We start from the raw sequence: 21,271 nt of genomic DNA on the forward strand, positions 1-21,271 counted from the left end.
TAGGCCAGGAAAGGGTAAAGGCATTCCTGCCCAAGCCCTGAGCCTCCCAGGACTCATCTGCTCTTTCACAACTGGCCAGGGGAGCCTCGCCTTTCTAGCCTGGAGCACCTCCTACCAGGCAGGATGACCTTTTCTAAAAGGCTAGAGCTTGGCAAGAAGAAGCCCAGACATTCTCAGCCAGCATCCCACTTCTCTGGCCATAGTCCGGAAGCAGGCTTCTCCTAGGAAGGCCCTGGAAGCCCTGGGCCTGGGACTTCTGTGACTCTCCCTGTGAGGCACAGGCTTTGGGGTCCGTGTCAGGGCCAGCTGGTGCAGGACCAGGACACTTGACATAGTATCCTGAAGGGCACTGGTGCAGTCTGGACTAAGGCCCTGTCCCCTGCTTTCCAAGGCCAGTAGTACTGACCCTGTCTGGGAGAGTGGCCAGCTCTGTTGCATCAAAGATCTGGTCCAGGCCTGATCCTCAGGCAGCTGACTTCCTCTTGCCATTCCCACCACATCTGGCCCTTTCTTTTTTTTTTCTCACTTGGTCAATATCTGCCTCCAAGAAGTGCTCCGCTGGGCCCACTGTCCACTGAGACACCTGTCCCAGGGCATTAGTGGTGAGCATAGCCCCACCAGGGTCCACTCTTCCAGGTAATCATGTAGTGATTACTAGCAAGTGAACAGACAGAGATCTAGTGGACAGGCTGGTCCTCGCCCCCGAAGCAGCCTTTGTGTGTCCAGCACCATGCTGACCCCAAGGCTATATCTTGGGAGACCTGACCACACCTGCAAGAAGGAACATTTGGTTTCCCTGGTTTTCAGGTGAAGACTCGGGGGCTTGGGGCAGTGAAGGAGTGTGCCTAGGATCACAAACGCAGCAGGTAGCAACCAGGATTCTGCACCAGAGCCCAGCAGGCCTTCCAGCCTGGCCCTACTCTGCCCAGCCCTGCTGTATGACTTCTGGCAAGTCAAACCTCTTCTGAATGGGCTGTGGTGCAGCAGTTGAGAGCCAGGCCCCTGCATGCCCCTCGCTGTCACTTTCCATCCTGAGGGCTGTGCTTTCCTCGTGTCTCTCTGGCTTAGTAAACCAGAAGACGATGCCTGCCTGGGGGGTACTTCCAGGCAGAGGCCAGAGCTTGGGTTCATTCCCAACTCAGGACTGGAGGAGTCTCCTTTGGGGTATGAGTCATCCATTTATACCCATGTACACTGAGCACCTATGTGTGCTGGGTGCCGCTCTTCACATAGGGCATACGGCAGTGGCCGTACATACAGCTCAGTGTGGGAACCGACAAGCAACAGGCGCCTGTGTGAACGCTAGCATGCAGATGAGCAGGGGCAGGGCCAAGGGCCAGCTCCTGATCCACACAGCTGCTCTGACGGCTGGGTGACGGTGGATATAGGAGAGAGGGAGCCCTGCAGGTGTCTAGCATCCAAGCAAACCAGGAAAGTGAGTACAAAGGCCCTGGGACAGGGGGCAGGGCAACAAGAAGCCCACACATCTGGAGAGCTCCAGGAAGGGCAGAGTCAGGGTCAGGGCTCCCAGACCCACACGTGGTCAGGGTCTGAGCTGCGCCCTTGGGGACCACTCCTCCACTCCTTCACAGCACAGCCCCGTGAAGCCTATGGCAGAGACAAGGGCCCCTGGGGACTCTCGTTGGTCCTGAGCCTGGGGGTGTTGTGAGCCCTCGCGGCTCAAGCCCAGGGACCATCTGCGCAGCTGTCTATTCCTCAGTCCAGAGTCGGCTGCCACAGCCCTCACCCCTGCTGCTCATCCCAGAAGCAGGTCTGGGGCCGGGAGGCCTCTCCCACCTCCTGACCGTGTTCTAGTGGTCAGGGTTGGGGCGCTTCAGGGAAGGAGGGACAGGACAGGGCTGGGGTAGAGGTCACACAGCCCCCTGAACTCCTTCCCTGGGCCAGGTACAAGGACAGAAAGGCAGTGTCCGGGCGCCACAGTCCCCATGTTCTGGTGCTCAAGGAGGTGACGGAGGCCAGTGCAGGCATCTACACCCTGGCCCTGTGGAACACCGCGGCTGGCCTGAGGCGTAACATCAGCCTGGAGCTGGTGGTGAATGGTAGGTGTGGGTGGGGCAGGAGAGGGGGAGGGGACAGGGGGGTGTCTGGGGGTGCGCTGACTGACTGGCTGTCTGCCTGTGTCTCCAGTACCCCCCCACATCCACGAAAAGGAGGCCTCCTCCCCCAGCATCTACTCCCGCCATAGTCGCCAGGCCCTCACCTGCACGGCCTACGGGGTGCCCCCTCCTCTTGGCATCCAGTGGCACTGGCGGCCATGGACGCCCTGCAGGACCTTCAGCCAGCGCAGCCTGTGAGTGCGGCTCCACCCTGCCTCCCCCTACTTCCCAGCCCCATCCCCAACTTCAACCATAACCCCCTCTCACTACCAGCACCCCTCCCCATAGCTCCGCTTTAAACCCAAACCCTATCACAATTCATGCATTATAAGTCAATCCCTGACCTCACCTTGCCTGAGCAAGGCTCAGACCCTCCCTTGTACTGTCAGGCCAGGCTGGACACAGGAATGGTGTGGCCCCCACCATCCTCTCCCTTGAAAGCGATGCTCCCCGGACACACAACTGCATGTCTGGAGGGGACCAAAGGACATGCCTCTGGGCACTAGGGAGGACACCCCTCACCAAGCAGGCAGGACTGGGCTGGTTTTGCGAGACATGTACTGAGTGAACTCCAAGGCACACTAAGCTCATCTGTGTAGTGCTCACCATGACCCCTTAGAGAGAGAAAGTGAGGTTGGAGAAGGGACATGACTTTCCTAATGTCATGGCAGTAAGCAGCAGAGCTTGCCCAACTGCTGGGCCACACTGCCCTACCTGGGTGCCAGTGGGACAGTGAGTCCAGGAGAACGGAAAACTTGAACCAGCAAGGGCCAGGAGTGGGGGGCGCCAAGATGGTTAGTGGTCTGGAAAGCACTAGAGAGATAGCGAATGGTGCTGAGCATGGGAGGGACTAGTCACATTTGCCATTTAGCAAGAGATCCTAAGGGACAGGGGACAGGGTCACAGGCTGGGGAAGGACAGTAGCTGGGAAACCAAGGGAGACGAGGCAGCCACACTGGCAGAGAGACTGTGGCCCTTGGCATGGTCAGTTAGGGAGGTTCAGTCGGGGTGGCCAGCCCACAACACTCGAGGCTCATAAGAGATTCTTCCGGACCATGAGGCTGCAGATCACTGGCATCTCCAAATGTGCTTCCATCTGATGCTCTACTGTTAGGCCCTGTATGACTACAGAGCCCTAGGGTGAGTTCTGCTTCCCTAGGGGCAGACAAGAGCCTCCCTTGAGCCATGCCTTCCCCCTTAGACCCTCATCCCAGCAGAAGACCAAAGGTGCTGGGATGCACAGCCGTCCCGGGGAGGGGCTGCAGCTGTAGAAGAGGGATGGAAAGAGAGGGCTTCCTGTAGCAGGAGTTAACAGGAGTGACTTTGCTGCCCCAGGAGATCTAGGTGGATTTTTCAGGAAGGGACACATGTGGGTAGGGGCAGGGGGCACAGCAGACCAGAGGACTGGCACAGAGTCACAGGCATGTGGTGCTCTGCAGGCACAGATCCTGGTCTACTGGGTAAGGCTGGGTCTGGCAGCCCATGCAGGATGGGTTGCTGAGCCCTGAACACTGTGCCAGAAACAAAGCCCCTGCCCTCCTCACTTACTTTGGGGGACCAACCTTCCCCACCATGAGATGAGATGACCCTGAGCATGAGAAAAGCTTGACCCTACCCTTAGTGTAGTCCCCTCTGCCTGGATCCCTAACTGCCCTTGTCCTTCCTTGTCTTCAGCAGCCGGCGGCGGCAGCAGCGAGACCGAATGCCACAGTGCCAGGACTGGAGGGAGGTGACCACACAGGATGCTGTGAACCCCATTGAGAGCCTGGACACCTGGACGGAGTTTGTGGAGGGCAAAAATAAGGTATGGACCAGCCAGGACACTGAGTGGCTGGGGGAGAAGAAGAGAGAGGTGAGGTCCTTTCTTCAGAAGAAGAAAGGTGGGATCAGAAGGAGAGGTGGGGTCCTCTCCTAGCCTTCTTGGTCTCCACTGGACTTGCAGAGTTCTTGCAATAGCATCTGAGTCAGTAACCTTTCTGCAATGTCTCTGGACATCAGCTTCCCTGCCTGCAATAGACTGCAAGGGCCTGACCTGCCGCTGCTTCCCAGAGAGGGAAGCTGAGATTCACGGCTGTGGGCCCAAACTAGCAAGGGCTGGAAGAGTTGGGGCTGGGGACAAGCTCTATCCTCCCCAAAGACGGCTGGCCCAGGCTGGGGGCAATCCCTAGAAGAGGCCAAGCAGGGGAAGGACTGAACAAAGGCACCCACTTCCTACAGTCACTTCCTGTTTTCCTACACACCTCCAGAGCCTCTTCCTGTTCCAGGCTGGCCAGGAAGTGCCCGGCTTGAGGTTGGGGGGTGGGCTCTTGGGCTGGTAGGCAGAGCCTACGGCCCTCTCTCTTCCTCTGCCACCAAGCTGCCCACTCCCCCAGGCCAGAGTCCTTCTGGAGCCCTGGACCCCGTCTCCTCTCCTTGCCACGACCCAGAGCACTGAGAGGCACTGCAGGCAGCCCCAAAGTGTTTGTAGGCACATCACAGGGGGCAGCCCCAAAGTGTCTGTGGGCACGTCACAGGGGCCTTACACAGCAACTCCTGGGACCACAGGCTGACACTCGATGTGACCAGAGCGCATCAGAACTCTGGCTTGGACCAACCCAGTGCCACCAGGCCCCTGTCGCCTCCTCAGCATGGCAGCAGCCTGAGCCTATCTGCAGCCAGAGGTCTCTCTGGTCCTGCCTAACACTGCCTTCTGACCCCAGCCACAGCTGAGGCCAGCTGTCCATCGTGCTGTCCCTTGAGTTTTCAGGGGAGCCACCGCTTGCTGCTGCCCGAGGACCTCATCACCTTCTCCTTGCCTCACCAGTCCTGGTACTGTCTCTGAGCGTTGGTCATCTCCAGCCCAGAGCCTCAGTTTCCCCCATTATTCTGGTGGGCACAGCAACTTCCATGCAGAAAGAGGAGGTTAGGGTAGGGGAACTTAGGCATGAAATGGATCCTTATGCCTGACATGTATCCTGTCCAGACGGTGAGCAAGCTGGTGATCCAGGAGGCCAATGTGTCCGCCATGTACAAGTGCGTGGTCTTCAACAAAGTGGGCCAGGATGAGCGGCTCATCTACTTCTACGTGGCCAGTGAGTGACTTGGGCAGGCCTGAATGGAGGTCAGGAGCCAGGTGGGCGCAGGAGGAGGCCAGGCCTGGGAGGAGAAAATACACCTGCGTTGGGGCCCCAGTGAGTGTCTTGTGAGGCACCAGGAGAAACCCCAGCCCCCCGGGCCTCCAGGCCTCAGCAGGAGGACAGATTTGGAGGCTATAGGCATATGAACTGGGATGAGGCAGCGCCATCTGCCCCTACACCAGGAGGTGCCTCCCGAGGGGTGCCATCTTGTTCCCCACAGCTCCACCTACCTCCTCTTCCCTCCCACCCCTTCCTGAGCCATGGACCCTGCACAGCAGGTGGTTCTTATGTGCATTTGGCCCTGGGAAGAAGGTCCATGATTGCCTCAGATTTTTCAAACCTGTTAATGACCTCAGGAACACTAAGAAGACCATGGAAGGACAGTCACTGGGCCCAGAGGTTTAAATGCGGGCACCTGGAAGAGAGGTGGAGCCAAAGAAAACACTCTGCAGGAGAGAGGAGCCCATAGGAGCTCGACAGTGGACAGCTAGAGGGACGAAAGGAAATCGGGAGCCACTGCCAAAGGCTAATGCAACCAGACTATGTCAGGAAGAGGACAGGGGTGGGAGTGTGCTCAGCAGGAGGGAGAATGGGCCCTCGCGCCCCTGCTCAGCTGCTTGCAAGAAACTCATTGGTGGCCTGGGCTCCTGGGAGAGGTAGGGGCAGTACCCAGCTGGGGCTTGTTCGGGAAAAACTAGAGGGAGGTATGGCAGGAGGAGCCCCTGGTGGAATTGACTTGAGAGAGTCGGTCTCTTGTCAGGGAGAGGGAGAAGAGGTCTCCAGAGTGGTGTCCCTGGCCCAGGTAGGGTGACATACACCCTTATTTGAGAGCTGAGTGAGTTCAAAGGTCAATGAGAAAGAGAGAGAGACAGTCCCTGAGCAGGTGGGTAGGTTTGCCAGCACCTCACAATGTCACAGTGAGTGGTTCCTCCTCCTTCCCCAGCCATCCCCGACGGCTTCAGCATAGAGTCAGAGCCATCAGAAGAGCCCCTAGAGGGCCAGGCCGTGCGCCTGAGCTGCCGGGCTGACAACTACACATATGAGCATTTGCACTGGTACCGCCTCAACCTGTCCACGCTGCATGACGCGCAGGGGAACCCACTGCTGCTTGACTGCAAGAATGTGCACCTGTTTGCCACGCCACTAGCCGCCAGCCTGGAGGAGGTGGCGCCCGGGGAGCCCCACGCCACGCTCACCCTCACCATCCCCAGTGTGGCACCAGAAGACGAAGGCGACTACGTGTGCGAGGTGCAGGACCGGCGCACCCACGACAAGCACTGCCATAAGAAGTACCTGTCCGTGCAGGGTGAGTCAAGACGGGCCGGAGAGGCCAGTCAGGGCAGCGCTCCCCAAGGAGCCTTTACCCCCCGCCCCGCACGTGCCTGGGCAGTCCATTCACAAGTCCGAGCCTGCAAGAGCATCCATCCCCCTCTCCTTCCCCTCCGGGGAGGTGCACAGCCCTACCCACCCCGAGCTCAAACCCTGACCCTTCAGCTTGGAGAGCTCCTAGCACTGGAGGGCCCTTTCCTGGAGTGCCCTCCTGCTTTCTGCAGCTCCACTCAGCTCTCTCTCGACCCCCGAACCCAGCCCTAGAAGCCCCACGGCTCACACAGAACCTAAGCGACCTCCTGGTGAACGTGAGCGATTCCTTGGAGATGCGGTGCCCAGTGGCTGGGACGCATGTACCCAGCATCGTGTGGTACAAAGATGAGAGGCTGCTGGAAGAAGAGTCCGGTAGGGGGATGAATATGGGTGGAGGGCGGGGTCCGGAAGCTCTCGAGGCCAAAGCCCCAGACCTACTTGAACTCAAACGTCCACCGCCCTCGCTGCAGGAATCGACCTGGCGGACTCGAACCAGAGGCTGAGCATCCAGCGCGTGCGCGAGGAGGACGCAGGCCACTATCTGTGCAGTGTGTGCAACGCCAAGGGCTGCGTCAACTCCTCTGCCAGCGTGGCTGTGGAAGGTCCCGCCTCCCCCTCGCACCCCCCAGCCCACCTTCTGCCCGCACTCGATGCCGTCTCCTCACGGCCACCTCACTGCCAGTTGTGCCCACCAGAAGGGCTGCCGCCGGAAGGGTGCACCCTCTCCCCCCTCACAATATGTGCACAGTAGCCACCCCCCTCTTTCTGCCCACTCAGGCTCTGAAGATAAAGGCAGCATGGAGATCGTGATCCTTGTTGGCACCGGAGTCATCGCTGTCTTCTTCTGGGTCCTCCTTCTCCTCATCTTCTGTAACATGAGGAGGGTAAGCACTCCTCGTCCCTAGCTGCTCATGGGCTCTCTCCACCCTGCCCAGCCCTTAAGTTAAGGAATATGGATCACCCTGGCTCACCTGGAAGCCTTGTATCCTGGGAGGCCCCCCAGACCCCTCCATGCTGCACTCTTAGAGGACAAGAGGTTGCCCATCTGTCCCCTCCTATATCAGAAGTCCCTAAGGAGAGGCCATCTGTCCTGAGCGCAGTTTTACCAAAGCCAGGATGTTATGGCCGAGCCAGTGAGCTGTCCCCATCCCCACGCCCCAGCCAACCCATGCAGACATCAAGACTGGCTACTTGTCCATCATCATGGACCCCGGGGAGGTGCCTTTGGAGGAGCAGTGTGAATACCTGTCCTACGATGCTAGTCAGTGGGAGTTCCCCCGGGAACGGCTGCACCTCGGTGAGACCCGCTCCCAGCCTGCTTCACCCACCCAGTCCTGCTGGGCAGACACTGCTTCAGCTGCTCTGGGGTCAGGCAGGCTGGAGCCCTGCAATCCCTCTATTCTCAGAACTCATGCCAGAAAGTCCCACCTGGCCCCCACCTGGCCTGACCTGTCCATCTAGGCGCGCATCCCCAGAACTATTATAGGGGCTCTCAATTCCCAGGCCCCCCGAGGTCACTTCCTGCTGCTCTGAGCAGGGTGGGCCTGTCACACCTGCTGGGAGAGGATGCAGGCCTTCCTGTCAGTCTCTCTCCTCCCTCTCTCCCCACCCTGCTCCCCATGCACTTCCTGTTTGGCAGGGGGGCTCCTGACTTTCCTCCCCCTCCTGGGCCTTCCTTCCTGGCCCTCCACAGGGGTTGTCCCTTCTGCCCAGTCCTCTCCACCCACACCCCCATACAGCTCACCTGGAACCGGCTCCCTGCGCCCACAGGCAGAGTCCTCGGCCACGGGGCCTTTGGGAAGGTGGTGGAAGCCTCAGCCTTTGGCATCAACAAGGGCAGCAGCTGTGACACTGTGGCCGTGAAAATGCTGAAAGGTGTGGGGTCATGGGTAGAAGGGGTGGCTGAGCTGGTGAGGATCAGCAACTCTGGGTGGGCTGGTGGGTCTGTGGTGCCGGAGGGTAAACAGGTTCAGAACAGATTCTTACCAGAGGTTATACAGGGAATCCATGGCCTGGAGCTCACCTCTGAGTAATACTTATCAGTCTCACCTAAACCTTTTGCCTCAGAGAGGGAGGTGGTATTTGCTGCACCCCCACCAGCAAGAGTGCTGGCCAGGCCTCAGCTCAGCTGAAAGTGAAAGTGCTAGTCACTCAGTTGTGTCCAACTCTTTGCTACTTCATGGACTGTACCCCGCCAGGCTCCTCTGTCCATGGAATTCTCCAGGCAAGAATACTGGAATGGGTTGCCATTTCCTCCTCCAGGGGATCTTCCAGACCCAGGGATCAAACCTGGGACTCCTGTGTCTCCTGCATTGTAGGGGGATTCTTTACCGTCTGAGCTAGTGGCCAGGACAAAGGGATATTCAGGGCCTGGGTCAGGGGCCAGGTGGAGCCGGGAACCAAGCAAAGCCCCCATGTTGCTTCCAGAGGGCGCCACAGCCAGCGAGCATCGCGCCCTGATGTCGGAGCTCAAAATCCTAATCCACATTGGTAACCACCTGAACGTGGTCAACCTCCTGGGGGCTTGCACCAAGCCCAATGGTAAAGAACTCAGGCGCCCTGCGGGGAGGGCGAAGGTGCCCTTATCTTTGTGGGTGTGAAGGGCCAGCTGGGCCGGGAGTAGGCGGGACACAGGAGGGCTTGGGGGCGGGGCCGTGGATGTGGTGCTTGCCCTCCAGCGCACCCTCCTGCCCTGCCCCAGGCCCTCTCATGGTGATCGTGGAGTTTTGCAAGTATGGCAATCTCTCCAACTTCTTGCGCACCAAGCGAGAGGCCTTCAATCCCTGCGCGGTAGGTGGGCGCCCCACCGAGGGCCAGGCCTCTGCTGGTGAGCCGGGTGGGGAGGGCGGAAAGTGCCTTTCCAGTAGATGGCGAGCCTCCTCCCGTTCCGACCTGCTTTGTGCATCGCAGGAGAAGTCTGCTGAACAGAGAAGGCGCTTCTGCTCCATGGTGGAGGGCGCCAAGGCCGACCAGAGGAGGCCAGGGAACTGCGACATGGCCCTCCTCACAAGGCTCTTAACGGGCAAGGGAGGGGCAGGGCGGGCCGCTCCAGTCCAAGAAGGTAAGAGTCTGGCTTCCCCTTGCCCGAAACGGCTGGCATGCTCCAGGACCCTGGGATAAGCCAAGCTGGGGCCCTCCTGGAGGGACTTAACATGGGAGCGTATGAAATGCACTTCTGCCTTAGGCCACCTCAGGAAGCAAAGCCCCCATGTTCCCGCCAGAGGGCGCCATAGCCAGCGAGCCGTGCGCCCTAATGTCGGAGCTGAAAATCCTAATCCACACGGGTAACCACCTGAACGTGGTCAAACCTCCTGGGGGTGTGAGACTTCTGATGTTTGATTTGGTCGTCTCTAGATAAATAAGAGTTTACCCTGCAAACATGGTGGGGAGCGGTCCAGGCAGAAGTAGCAGAGGCAGAGGTTTAGTGTGGCCACAGTACTCACTGCTCTAGGAGTAGTTAGTGGATACCACGGAGAGAAGGGAAGCTGAGGGGCAGCAGAGGGGACCAGCAGGCTTGTTAAGCCTGGCCAGGAGGGACACAGCCAGGTTCAGTGAACACGTAAGTGCTCCCTTTGGGGCTGGGTGGAAAGTGGGAGTCACGGCTGAGGACCCTCCTAGCCAGCCTCACTTCTTCGTGCAGCCAAGGACCTGTGGCTGAGCCCGCTGACCATGGAAGACCTTGTCTGCTACAGCTTCCAGGTGGCCCGAGGGATGGAGTTCCTGGCCTCTCGAAAGGTGACTGCCCCAGCAGTCTCTTCAGAGGGGAGAAAGGCCAAAACTCACCAGCTTACCCCACAGTGAAGCTGTAGTCAAGGCACCTCTCTCCCACTTTGCAGAGCTGTAGACTGAGTCCAAAGGGTAGAACCAAACTCCCAAGATATTCCACTAGTCAGAGGCAGAGCTAGGTATAGAGCCAGTCTGTCCTACTGCACAGCCTTCTTTGCTGTCTGCACAGTGCCACCAGCTCTCTCCATGGCAAGTCATGGGGCACACAGAAATCTATCCTCAAGAGAGCAGGACTCACGCGGGGTATCCTGGAGCTCTAGGTGGGGGTGTGGCCACAGGGGCCTGCCCTGATCGCCTCACTGCTCCTCTTCACCCCCCTAGTGTATCCACAGGGACCTGGCCGCTAGAAACATCTTGCTGTCAGAAAGTGACGTGGTGAAGATCTGTGACTTTGGCCTGGCCCGGGACATCTACAAGGACCCTGACTATGTGCGCAAGGGCAGTGTGAGTACAGGCCACAGAGGGGAGTGGGGGCTGTGGGCCACGGAGCAGGGTGGGGGACTCACTGCCATCGACCTGGAAGGTCTGCACCCACAGGGATCCTGGAGACCCTGCTGAGGCACCTGGGGCAGGTGAGTGGAGACAGGAGCTGACAAACAAGGGCCCCGGTGCTCCAAATGGAGCTTGTGTCTGGCCTTTTTGGTCCATTAGGTGGGCACTGACTCCACACACCTGCTCAGTAGGGGCTGGCCATGCAGAGGTAGAGCCTACGTGGTGTCTGTCCTCGAGGTGGACATACCTAGTGTAGCACAGTTAGAGAAAAATACCTGGGTGCTAGCGGCAGCTTGTGTCTCCTTGGTGGTGCTCAGAGGTAGCCAAGCAGGCATCTGAGCATCTACATTTGTTTAGGGTTTTGCCCCAGGGGATGAAGGAAGAGGCTTAGAGGGAAGTTGACAGGCAAATTGGGTCCAGGCTATGGAGAAGGGAATGGCAACCCACTCCCATATTCTTGCTTGGGAAATTCCATGGACAGAGGAGCCTGGTGGGCTACAGTCCATGGGATTGCAAGAGTCGGACACGACTTAGCGACTAAACAACAGACAACAATGAGAGGCCCACCGTGCAGGCTTCTGTCCTTTATTCTAACTGTCAGGTGTGTGGGGACTGTGGAGGTAACAGTCAGCTGTCCAGAAACTCTCTACAAGCTATAACAAGAGAGGGGTGGGGTGGGGGGTGCTAGGGTGGAGGCAGAGGCAAGTCAGGAAGGCCCATGGCCCTCAAGGCTCCTCAAGCCATAGGAGGGAAGTCGCATTAGGAGCCACCAGAAGAGGGGTCAGGAGTGATGCCTGAGGTTTCCAGTGTGGGGACCAAGTGAATGGATAGAGGTGGAGCTGGTGAGGGTGTGCAGGGATACAGCATCCCTCAATATACTGGGCCAGAGGGTCTGGAGCTGGAGACAGGCTACACGTTTTCTCTGGGAGAGCACAGGGGAAGAGAGGGACTGGATATCTGCCCAGAATAGTAGCAGGGAAGAAGCCTTCAAAGAAGTCACGAGGCACCTCTGGAATGGAGTCAGGGGAGGCGGCAGGGACAGAGCCAGTTGCAGGAGCCATCTGAATACACGCAGGGTGGTCCTGACCAAAGAGCCTTTCCTGGGGAGAAGGGCAGGGGAGGGATGCCCCTGGGTTTGGCCTCTCTCCATTCTTCCCTTCCCCATTGGGACACACGTCCATCCCGCAGGCCCGGCTGCCCCTGAAGTGGATGGCCCCTGAGAGCATCTTCGACAAGGTGTACACCACACAGAGCGATGTGTGGTCCTTTGGGGTCCTGCTCTGGGAGATTTTCTCCCTGGGTAAGTACAGGCAGGGGGCAGGGCAGGGCAGGCTCAGCAGAGGTGCACACCTGGGCCGAGCAGTCCCACTCATTCTGAGACAGGTGTTTGGAGGGCCCCCTGGGTCCCCCTTCACGTCCAGCCTGTGCCCACGGCAGAACCCCGTGTTCACCCAGCAGCTCCTGGGCTCGTCACCTGTCACAGAGGGAAAGGCCGTAGGAGTTCCCCAGACTCCTCCCTCCCTGGCCGAGCCCCTTCCTCACAAGCCGTGGGGGACACTGCTCCTGCCTTCATGGGGCTGGGGAGCATCTGGAAGGAGACCAGCTGCTCCCTCGATGACCACAGCTGCTACCACCTCACATATTAAACCGGGCCTCGCTGGATCCAAGATGAGGGGCCCCAACCAGGGTGGGGGTGAGGCAGGAAACAAGCAGAAAAGTGAAAATGCTGAATGGCAACCATGACCAATACTGTTAGTAAAGATAAAAGCGCACGGGGAGCACAGGAAGGACAGTGCTGGGTGTGAGCCAGAGGGGCCAGGAGGGGCAGGCTAACGACAGTGGGTGGGCTGGAGGCAAGAGGGCCTGCAAAACAGCAGTCCAGGGTGCAGGGTTGGTCAGGGCCGTGGTCCTTGTGTTGGGAGCTGAGCAAGGTGTAAGCAGTCAGCATTGGGAGATGCTGCAAAAGCTTGTATTGGTGGTCCAGGCAGCCCCTGCAGGCCTTCTGGGGTGAGGGCCTGGAATTTAAGTCTACTGTAGGGAGCCATGCAGGGTTTGAGGGAGGGACTCTTGTCTTAAAAGGGCCTTTCCACTACTGTATGGCTTGCAGGAGCTAAGTCCTTTTTGCTGGTAGAGCCCACAGGACTTAAGGAAGAACTGGAGAAGGCTTCTCTGAAGAGGGGTCACTGTGATAGAGCCACTCAACTGGCTCAGCAAAGCTCTACTGACCCTGACGGTCCCAGATGGGAAGTGTTTCCGCCAATGTGCCTGTGAAAGCCCTGATGCTCACGGCAGTTCTCACAAGCGGGTGTCACCATCCTCTTAACCAAACAAAGAACTCGCCCGAGGGGAGGGGGGCAGCAGGGTGAGCTCCCTGTCACAAGGGGCTGGGGCAGAGGCGGGTCGGACCTGAGCTGAACAGCGGTAGCCTGCTCCCCACCCAGCTCCCATCCTGTTCTACCATCAGGGGCCTCCCCATACCCTGGGGTGCAGATCAATGAGGAGTTCTGCCAGCGGCTGAAAGAGGGCACCCGGATGCGGGCCCCAGAGCTAGCCACTCCTGCCATGTGAGTCTCTCGGGAAGCCGCTGGCACTGAGGGGCCTTAGGGGTGGGTGGGCACCAGGAAAAGATAAGGGGGGTTGTGTGCAGGCTTGGGAAAGGGGCTTGCCGGCAGAGGGGGAGGGGGGAGGGGGTTCAGGCACAGGAGCCGGGCTGGAGGCCTGCAGACACTGTCTCTCACTCCACCATGGGTCTGCTGACAGCCCTCCTCCCTGCGGGTAGGAGGGATGGCCTGCCTAAGCCCGGGGGAGGGAGGCAGGCAGAGCAGGTGTGAGGGATCTGCGGGAGGTGGGAGACTTGGGTCTGCTGGGCTCGGGTGCAGGGTGCACTCAGACGGCCGTCCAGCATCCAGCTGTACCCACAGACGCCACATCATGCTGAGCTGCTGGGCAGGAGACCCCAAAGAGAGGCCTGCATTCTCAGATCTGGTGGAGATCCTGGGGAACCTGCTTCAGGGCAGGGCCCAGCAGGTGAGGCCCCGACTCTCCCTGTCCTGCTGCAGCAGCCTCTGGCCCCCAAGCCAGGGACCATCACGTGGATGGTCAGAGCCCAACCTTCCCACGAAGAGCCCCAGGCTGGTCCTCAGGGAGCCGGCAAGGAGCCCCCACCTCCTGGCAGAAGAGTGACATGTTCTTCTACCTCCCTCTTTGCCCCTCTGCCCCCTGCACCCACCTCTGACTTGTATCTCCCTCCCCCAGCTCAGGGCTGGCTCAGGGCAGCCCTGAGTCCTGGAGGAGGAAGCAGGGAGCTGCCTGCTGCCCCAGCCTCAGGGACTTGAGATGGGCACTTGGGGGCCAGCGCTGCCCCCAGGTGAGGGTGGGAAGTACCAATGTTCAAGGCTGTGGGACAGCCAGGCTCTGGAACAAGGATGCTGTTATTATGCCTGCCTCCTCCTTAGATGGGGCACCTGGAAGGGCTGTGGGGAGAACTTGCCCAGCTCCTTTAGCCCTTGGAGCCCTTGAGAACAGCACTTGAAGGATCAGGAACTCTAGAAGTCCTGACTGCAGGATTAGGGGCGAAGTGGGGCCGAGGGGCCTCTGACCCTGGCTTTTTGTGCCATTTCTGCCAGGAAGATGACTGCGTGGCTCCTTGTGGTTCTCAGAGCTCAGAGGAAGGCAGCTTCTTGCAGGCATCCACCACGGCCATGCACATCACAGAGACGGATGCTGACACAGAGGACAGCCCGCTGAGCCTGCACCAGCGCAGCCTGGCCGCCAGGTCAGCCCCCCTCTTCAGATCCAAGGGTCCCCCAGGCAAGGGGAAAGCAGTTTGGACATGTAAGTTTTATCCTCATCAGTCATCAAGGAAAAGTGAAGGACAAGGACTTAAGAGGTCATTGTTTATCAACTCAAGGAGCTAAGTGACAGCATCGCTGATGCCTTGACGGGTGTGGTCAGTCTCGAGTCCTTCCAAGCCCATGTGGCCTCTGAACTTTGCTTTTCTCCATGCCCCCTCAGTTCTTCCCTCTGGCTTCCTCCACTTGCCCACACTCCTAGGCCCAGAAACGCCCTCCGCCATCAATTTCAAGGGAGAGCCCCTCTCAGGCACAACAGCCTGGCCAGCTCCACCCTGTAAGGAAAGAAAATGGAGCAGGCGGGGAGAGGGGCGAGTTCCCAGGGACCCCAAGAGTGGGGCTGGTCACTCACTAACCTTATTCAGGATTTAGAATGGAGCCTAAGTATCCAGAGTTTGGGGTCAGAGGCTAGTGAATATTTACATTCCAAGGAGGTCAAACATCCACATTCACATTGGTGTTGCTGAGAGAAGAGCTTGGGACTCTCCACGTCATCTTCCCCAGCAGAGAGCAAGGCCGAGCCTGGGGAACAGGAACACCCAGCTGGTTTTTGCCAGGTTCCTTCCGCCAGCCCTGCCATAGGCACTCGAATGTGCACACACACATACACACATGCAGGTCAGGCAGGGGCTTGTGACATCAGTACTGCCTGCCCTGCATAGGGTGGCCCACCCTGGAGGGAAGTCCTCCCCCAGTCTCACTCCAGCTCCACGTCACACCCAGGCCAGGTGCCCTCTGCTGCTCGCTTCCCACATCCTCCCTAGCAGTGGCCTCAGGGAGGTTTGCTTGTCTTGCCTGGGAGCAGAGGCAAGACTCGGGGGCCTGGGGAGCCGTCTAGACCAGCCCCTGGGGTCCTTCCCGAGAGGAGAGAGGTGCAGAAGGAAAGGTGGAGAGAGTGTTCAGGAGGGGTGCTGGACTGCACTTCTCAGCACTTGCCGTTTCCTCCCCACAGATATTATAACTGTGTGTCCTTTCCGGGATGCCTTGCCAGAGGGACACAAACCCAGGGTTCCTCCAGGATGAAAACGTTTGAGGAATTTCCCATGACCCCAACTACCTACAAGGCCATAGTGGTAAGTGGGGTGAGTGGGTGTGTGCCCTCGCCCCAGGTCAGGGCCGCTGGACTCCTTCCACCAGGGAGCTGGACGTCTGGAAGTCCTGAGGCTCGTGGCAGAAGCCAGCTCAGCACAGGGAGCCCAGTGCCACCATGTCTCTGCTCCTTTCACCCAAGCCCTCCTCACTCACCCAGGGCCTCCCCTCCCCAGCACCCAGCCTCTCTCTCCCAGCAAGGTAGAAACCCCAGTAGAACCCCAGTGGAAAGTCAGCTCCTCCTTCTAGATGGTTCTCCTGGGATCGACCCAAGTCAGGGCCCCCCTTGGGTAGCCATCAGGCCCCATGACCGGAGAGGAGAAGATGGTGTCACTAGACAAGAAGTCTAGGGTAAGAGGTACGGGAAGACCACTCATGTTCTCAGATGTGGTCAAGCAGAGGAGACCTCTTACAGCTCAGTGAGGCTGGAGGCAATCTGACCGTTGTGTAAAAGCACAGCCTTCTAGCCTCCATCCAGATAGGGCTGGAGTGAGTACAGGCCCAGGAGAGGCTGGGTACAGGGGCTGTGATGGGTGTCCTGAACCAGCGCCATGCAGACCTGAGCTCCCATCCCCAGGGTCAGATAAAGGCGTAGGGGGAGGGCCCCCCATCTTTGATGAGAGTGCGGTTCAGTCCCCCTCCAAAGAAATCAAGACGACTCCAAGTCACACTGATTGTGACATAGCCCTGCCAATCCTTGGACTTATCTGAGGATCCTTTTTCTGTACTGTGAGTTGTCAGATTCTTTCTAGACTTCCCCAGTTTCTCCCAGTGCTCCTGCTCTGCTGTGTCCTGAGCAGGTGTATGGCTGCCTTGTGTATCTCCCAAAAGGGGCGTCCCAGTCTTGCCACCCTCTTGAATCATAGGGTGTGGCCCCGCCAGTCACAGTTCCTCCCTCTGCGGCAGGGGTGTGTAACCCTGACTGACAGCCTCTGGATGGAACGGAGGCCTGTTTCTCACACACAGGATGAGTGTCCAGGCAGCAGAGGGGCAGGTCTGAGGGGCAGCTGCCTACAGGCTGGCCTTCCTAGGGCCCACCCACAACCTTGGCGTGATCTCTCTGCGCAGGACAGCCAGACGGACAGTGGGATGGTGCTGGCCTCCGAGGAGTTTGAGCAGCTGGAGAGCAGGCACAGAGAAGAGAGCAGGCTCAGGTAGGGCTTCTGGAGGCCCCCTCCTGGCCAGGGCCCAGTGCAGGGAGGCCAGGCCTGCATGTGCCTCTCACTCTCTTACCTGAAACTTTTCATGTCTCCAAATTACCTTTTTGTGTGTTCAAGGCAGACTACACTGGGACTTGAGGATTTTGTCCACCAGCCTTCCCATAAGCCCCACCCCTCGTCACTGTCCTGGCCCAGCACCCTGGTGCTGGTCCCCAAACCTCCCTCCCCTTTGACAGATACTAGACAATAACCTCTTTGTGAATCCAAGAAACATCTGCTGTGTCCAATGGATGTAACACCCTTCACCCAGCCAGGGGAGGCCACAGATCATGTGACCTAGAGCTGGCTGTTGTACTTCTTTGATGAGAATACAGTTACAGAGAAATCTTCCAGCGTGCTTGCATAGGGAGTGAGCTCCATAAACAATGACCTCCATTTTCCAAGAAGATACCTCCACTCTTTAAAAATAGATCTGAATATTTAAACTTTTAAGAGTATACATAAAAATAGTTAAACGTGTGCATATGTTTTTAAACTTTTGATCCATTTTTTCAACTTCATAGAGAAGCACACAATTCTTTTTTCACACAGCATCTCTTAAAATCCAGTGGAAACTGCACATTAAAGATGGGTCTAGGCAATGGCCTAAGATACTCTGTTGCATATAGACCCATAAATGAAGATTAGTGTCTTTTTATTTTGTATTGGGGTATAGCTGGAAAAGACTCTGATGCTGGGAGGGATTGGGGGCAGGAGGAGAAGGGGACGACAGAGGATGAGATGGCTGGATGGCATCACTGACTCGATGGACGTGAGTCTGGGTGAACTCCGGGAGTTGGTGATGGACAGAGAGGCCTGGTGTGCCGCAATTCATGGGGTCGCAAAGAGTCAGACACTACTGAGTGACTGAACTGAACTTAACTGAACTGATAGCTGGTTAACAATGTTGTGGTAGTTTTAGGTGAACAGTGAAGGAACTCAGCCATAAATACACATGTGTCCATTCTCCCCCAAACTCCCCTCCCATCTAGGCTGCCACATAACACTGAGCAGAGCTCCATGTGCTATACAGTACATCCTTGTAGGTTGCCCTTTTAAATATAGCAGTGTATACATGTCCATCCCAGACTCCCTAGCTATCCCCTCTGCCCATCTTTTCCCTCAGCAACTGTAAGTTCGCTCTTTAAGTCTGTGAGTCTCTTTCTGTGTTGTATCATGTCTTTTTGGATTGCACCCACATGTAAGGGATGTCATATGATCTTTGTCCTTCTCTGTCTGACTCACTTCATTCAGTATGTATGACAGTGTCTAGGCCCATCCATGTTGCTCCAAGTGGCATTATTTCATTATTTTTCATGGCTGAGTCATATTCCAATGTATATATGTACCACATCTTTATCCATTCCTCTGTTAATGGACCTTTAGGTTGCTTCCATGTTTTGGCTATTGTAAACAGTGCTGCAACGGATACTGAGATGCATGCATCCTTTCGGATCATGTTTTTCTCTGGATATATGCCCAGGAGTTGGTTTTGCAGGGCCATATGGTAGCTCTACTTTTCGTTTTTTAAGGAACCTCCATACTGTTCTCCGTAGTGACTGTATCAATTTATATTCCCAGCAACATTGAAGAAGGGCTCCCTTCTCTCCACACCCTCTCCAGCATTTATTGTTTGTGGGTTTTTTGGTGATGGCCACTTTGACCAGTGTGAAGTGATATCTCACTGTAGTTTTTATTTTCATTTCTCTCATAGTTAGTGATATTGAACATCTTTTCATGTGCCCCATATCCGTATGTACTTCTACTTATTTACTTTAGTAATTGACTTTCTCATAGCTGTTTAAATGATAGAACCTAAAATATTCTATTAATACAAAAACAGTGCTCTTTTTTGCTTTTTCCAGATCCTTGGGTGACACCTGTGTCTTTCAGGGACCCCTTTTGGGGCATCTGGTGTAGTTTCACTTGTCTTCTGCCTAGGCTGTTTTTGAATCAATAGGTGTTATCATTGAATAGTTTACCCTAGACCACAGGTGTTAATTTGTATCACAGTAGGATAGTTGAGGTCATTCTTCGCCTTTCTGGCAGGTATCATTAAGATCTCTGCAACTTAGCCAAATATCTGTTACCTTCCCAGCAGCCTGAAAAAGCATGCGTGCAGCACTGTGAACACGCAGGCTTGTGGGCTCGTGTGCCTGCAGATGGCTGCTGCACCTCTAGCATGCATCTTGGCCTCCTTCTTTGTTTTTATTGGTTCTGTCAGGTAACCTCTATGAGTAACCGAGTTTTGAAAAATTAATGCTTTTTATTTATTCAACAAAAATAGTTTCTGCCTAATTTTTCTTTACCAAACAGTTTTTTTTTTTAATATCCCCAAAAAGTATTTCAGTAAGAGGATGGGATGAGCCAAGGATGTTAACTACTTAAATTCCAGTCTCCACACCTTTCTAAAATCAGCACATGAAACAAGACCTCTCAGAGCCCGTGACTGTGACATAAGCAAGGGAGAGACTCCAGTTGTGTGTGAGTAGAGAACTCAGCAGCAGAACCAGCAGAGCCATGCCCACAGCCTGGCTGGGGAGAGCCATGTGGGAACTGTCCCCTGAGAGGGGACCTTCCAGGTCCTTGGGACCGTGGCCACTCAGACTGAGGAGATTCCAGAGCGTGAGCACTAGGACAGTGGCCTTAGGAAGGCTCTGCTTCTGAAAGGACAGTGAGCAGGAGGGGAGCGTGCCTCTCAGGTGCCTGGTGGGGAAGGAAGAGGAGAGTTGGAGAAGAGTCTTATAGAAACAAGATTATAGTAAGAGTTGAAAAGACAGTTACACACCCAAGGGTCTCTTCATTACAGAAACTACACATCATGATGGGAGCAACAGAGGACATTATTCTCTTCCCAGGTTCCCTTAGAAACACATCGTGATGAGCCACAAAGAGGTGTAGCTGGTCACTTGGCAAATGGAACATTCCCCAAACAGATGTAGAGGTGGGATGGAACGTGCCTTGAAAGCATCTGTCAGGGAGAAGGAAGGAGTTTATCTCCTCAGTTCTTTCCTATCTTCTGTTAACCACTGGTTAGTACTCACCCTGTGGGAAGTTAACTCATCCTCACTTCAAGGTGACTCGCCCAGTCCTTTCAGTGGCACTCAGGATGCCATATCCCATTCCCTGTGACATGGCAGTTCATCCAACTCTAGGTGAAAGGGAGATCTGCAAGCCCTGGGCTTGTGGTTGGTCAGTATGGCTGCACAGCAGCAGCTGGGGAGGTGTCTAGCACTCCCTCTTAAGTGACTGGCAAGTCCCCACTGGTGATACAGCATGGGACGTGAATGGAGCCTTTGGAGAGAGGGATGCAGTTGGATTCAAGGGGTTATGGTGTTACAGTACTCCTGAATGAAGAAAGCTGCGGAGACACCTACATTCCTGGCCCTCCTGCCATAGGGTGGTTCAGTTCAGTTCAGTCACTCAGTCGTGTCCGAATCTTTGCAACCCCATGGACTGCAGCACGCCAGGCTTCCCTGTCCATCACCAACTCCTGGAGATTGTTCAAACTCATGTCCATCAAGTTGGTGAAGTCATCCAACCATCTCATCTTCTGCCATCCCCTTCTCCTCCTGCCTTCAATCTTTCCCAGCATCAGGGTCTTTTCCAGTGATTCAGTTCTTTGCATCAGGTGGCCAAAGTATTGGAGTTTCAGCTTCAGCACCAGTCCTTCCAATGAATATTCAGAACTGATTTCCTTTAGATGGACTGGTTTGATCTCCTTGCAGTCAGATCAAACCCATTAAGGTAATCTCAGCCTGATAAGCATGAACAGAAAAAAAATGAGCACTATCCATACAGTTATTATAAGAATAAAAAAGAAAATCAGAATTAAAACTTTTCAGTAGCCATAAACACTCCAAAAACAGCATGGAAAAACTGTGATACAACACAGTGGCATAAATTCATAATGAAAAAAGTAGCTCCACTATGAATCATAAATTCAAAAATTCAGAATAAAAATGGACAAAGTGTGACAAGATCAAATGGGAGCTGACTAAATTTATGGAAGGAATTGAAATAAAAGACAAATCCTCTCAAAAATGAAGAGCAGAGTACCCAAGGGACAATTAAACACGATCAGACTTGCAGTGGAGGGCACATTTGATAGATATGAAAAGAGGTCAAGAATAAATCGAGAGGTCTAAAGGGTCAGAAAGAATGTGAAAATTTTAGAAGTTAAATAGAAAACTCCCACAGATGTACAACTGGTGTCTCTGAAGAAGAAAAATGCCAACAGTGAAATAGAACTAATATTT

At 55.9% G+C, this 21,271-nt stretch overlaps 1 protein-coding gene across 4 annotated transcripts in view; it reads left to right on the forward strand.

Moving 5' to 3' along the window:
* FLT4 (fms related receptor tyrosine kinase 4) overlaps positions 1 to 21,271 on the forward strand; it is a 41,717-nt gene that overhangs the window by 17,497 nt on the left and 2,949 nt on the right. The window contains exons 9-29 of one of the 4 annotated variants that reach the window (XM_055539044.1): positions 1,906 to 2,060; positions 2,149 to 2,311; positions 3,792 to 3,921; positions 5,080 to 5,188; positions 6,177 to 6,539; positions 6,821 to 6,967; positions 7,066 to 7,197; positions 7,373 to 7,479; positions 7,757 to 7,892; positions 8,366 to 8,470; positions 9,023 to 9,136; positions 9,297 to 9,385; positions 9,506 to 9,656; positions 10,236 to 10,330; positions 10,703 to 10,825; positions 12,062 to 12,173; positions 13,338 to 13,437; positions 13,795 to 13,900; positions 14,500 to 14,648; positions 15,677 to 15,797; positions 16,882 to 16,967. In XM_055539044.1, the coding sequence (XP_055395019.1) occupies positions 1,906 to 2,060; positions 2,149 to 2,311; positions 3,792 to 3,921; positions 5,080 to 5,188; positions 6,177 to 6,539; positions 6,821 to 6,967; positions 7,066 to 7,197; positions 7,373 to 7,479; positions 7,757 to 7,892; positions 8,366 to 8,470; positions 9,023 to 9,136; positions 9,297 to 9,385; positions 9,506 to 9,656; positions 10,236 to 10,330; positions 10,703 to 10,825; positions 12,062 to 12,173; positions 13,338 to 13,437; positions 13,795 to 13,900; positions 14,500 to 14,648; positions 15,677 to 15,797; positions 16,882 to 16,967 (2,793 nt within the window). Of the gene's footprint in view, positions 1 to 1,905; positions 2,061 to 2,148; positions 2,312 to 3,791; positions 3,922 to 5,079; positions 5,189 to 6,176; positions 6,540 to 6,820; positions 6,968 to 7,065; positions 7,198 to 7,372; positions 7,480 to 7,756; positions 7,893 to 8,365; positions 8,471 to 9,022; positions 9,137 to 9,296; positions 9,657 to 10,235; positions 10,331 to 10,702; positions 10,826 to 12,061; positions 12,174 to 13,337; positions 13,438 to 13,794; positions 13,901 to 14,499; positions 14,649 to 15,676; positions 15,798 to 16,881; positions 16,968 to 21,271 lie in introns of all 4 variants that reach the window. The other 3 variants (XM_055539045.1, XM_055539042.1, XM_055539043.1) reach the window with 3 other exon arrangements.

Source organism: Bubalus kerabau, chromosome 1 (assembly GCF_029407905.1).
Source record: "Bubalus kerabau isolate K-KA32 ecotype Philippines breed swamp buffalo chromosome 1, PCC_UOA_SB_1v2, whole genome shotgun sequence".
In the NCBI taxonomy this organism is placed as follows: domain Eukaryota; kingdom Metazoa; phylum Chordata; class Mammalia; order Artiodactyla; family Bovidae; genus Bubalus; species Bubalus kerabau.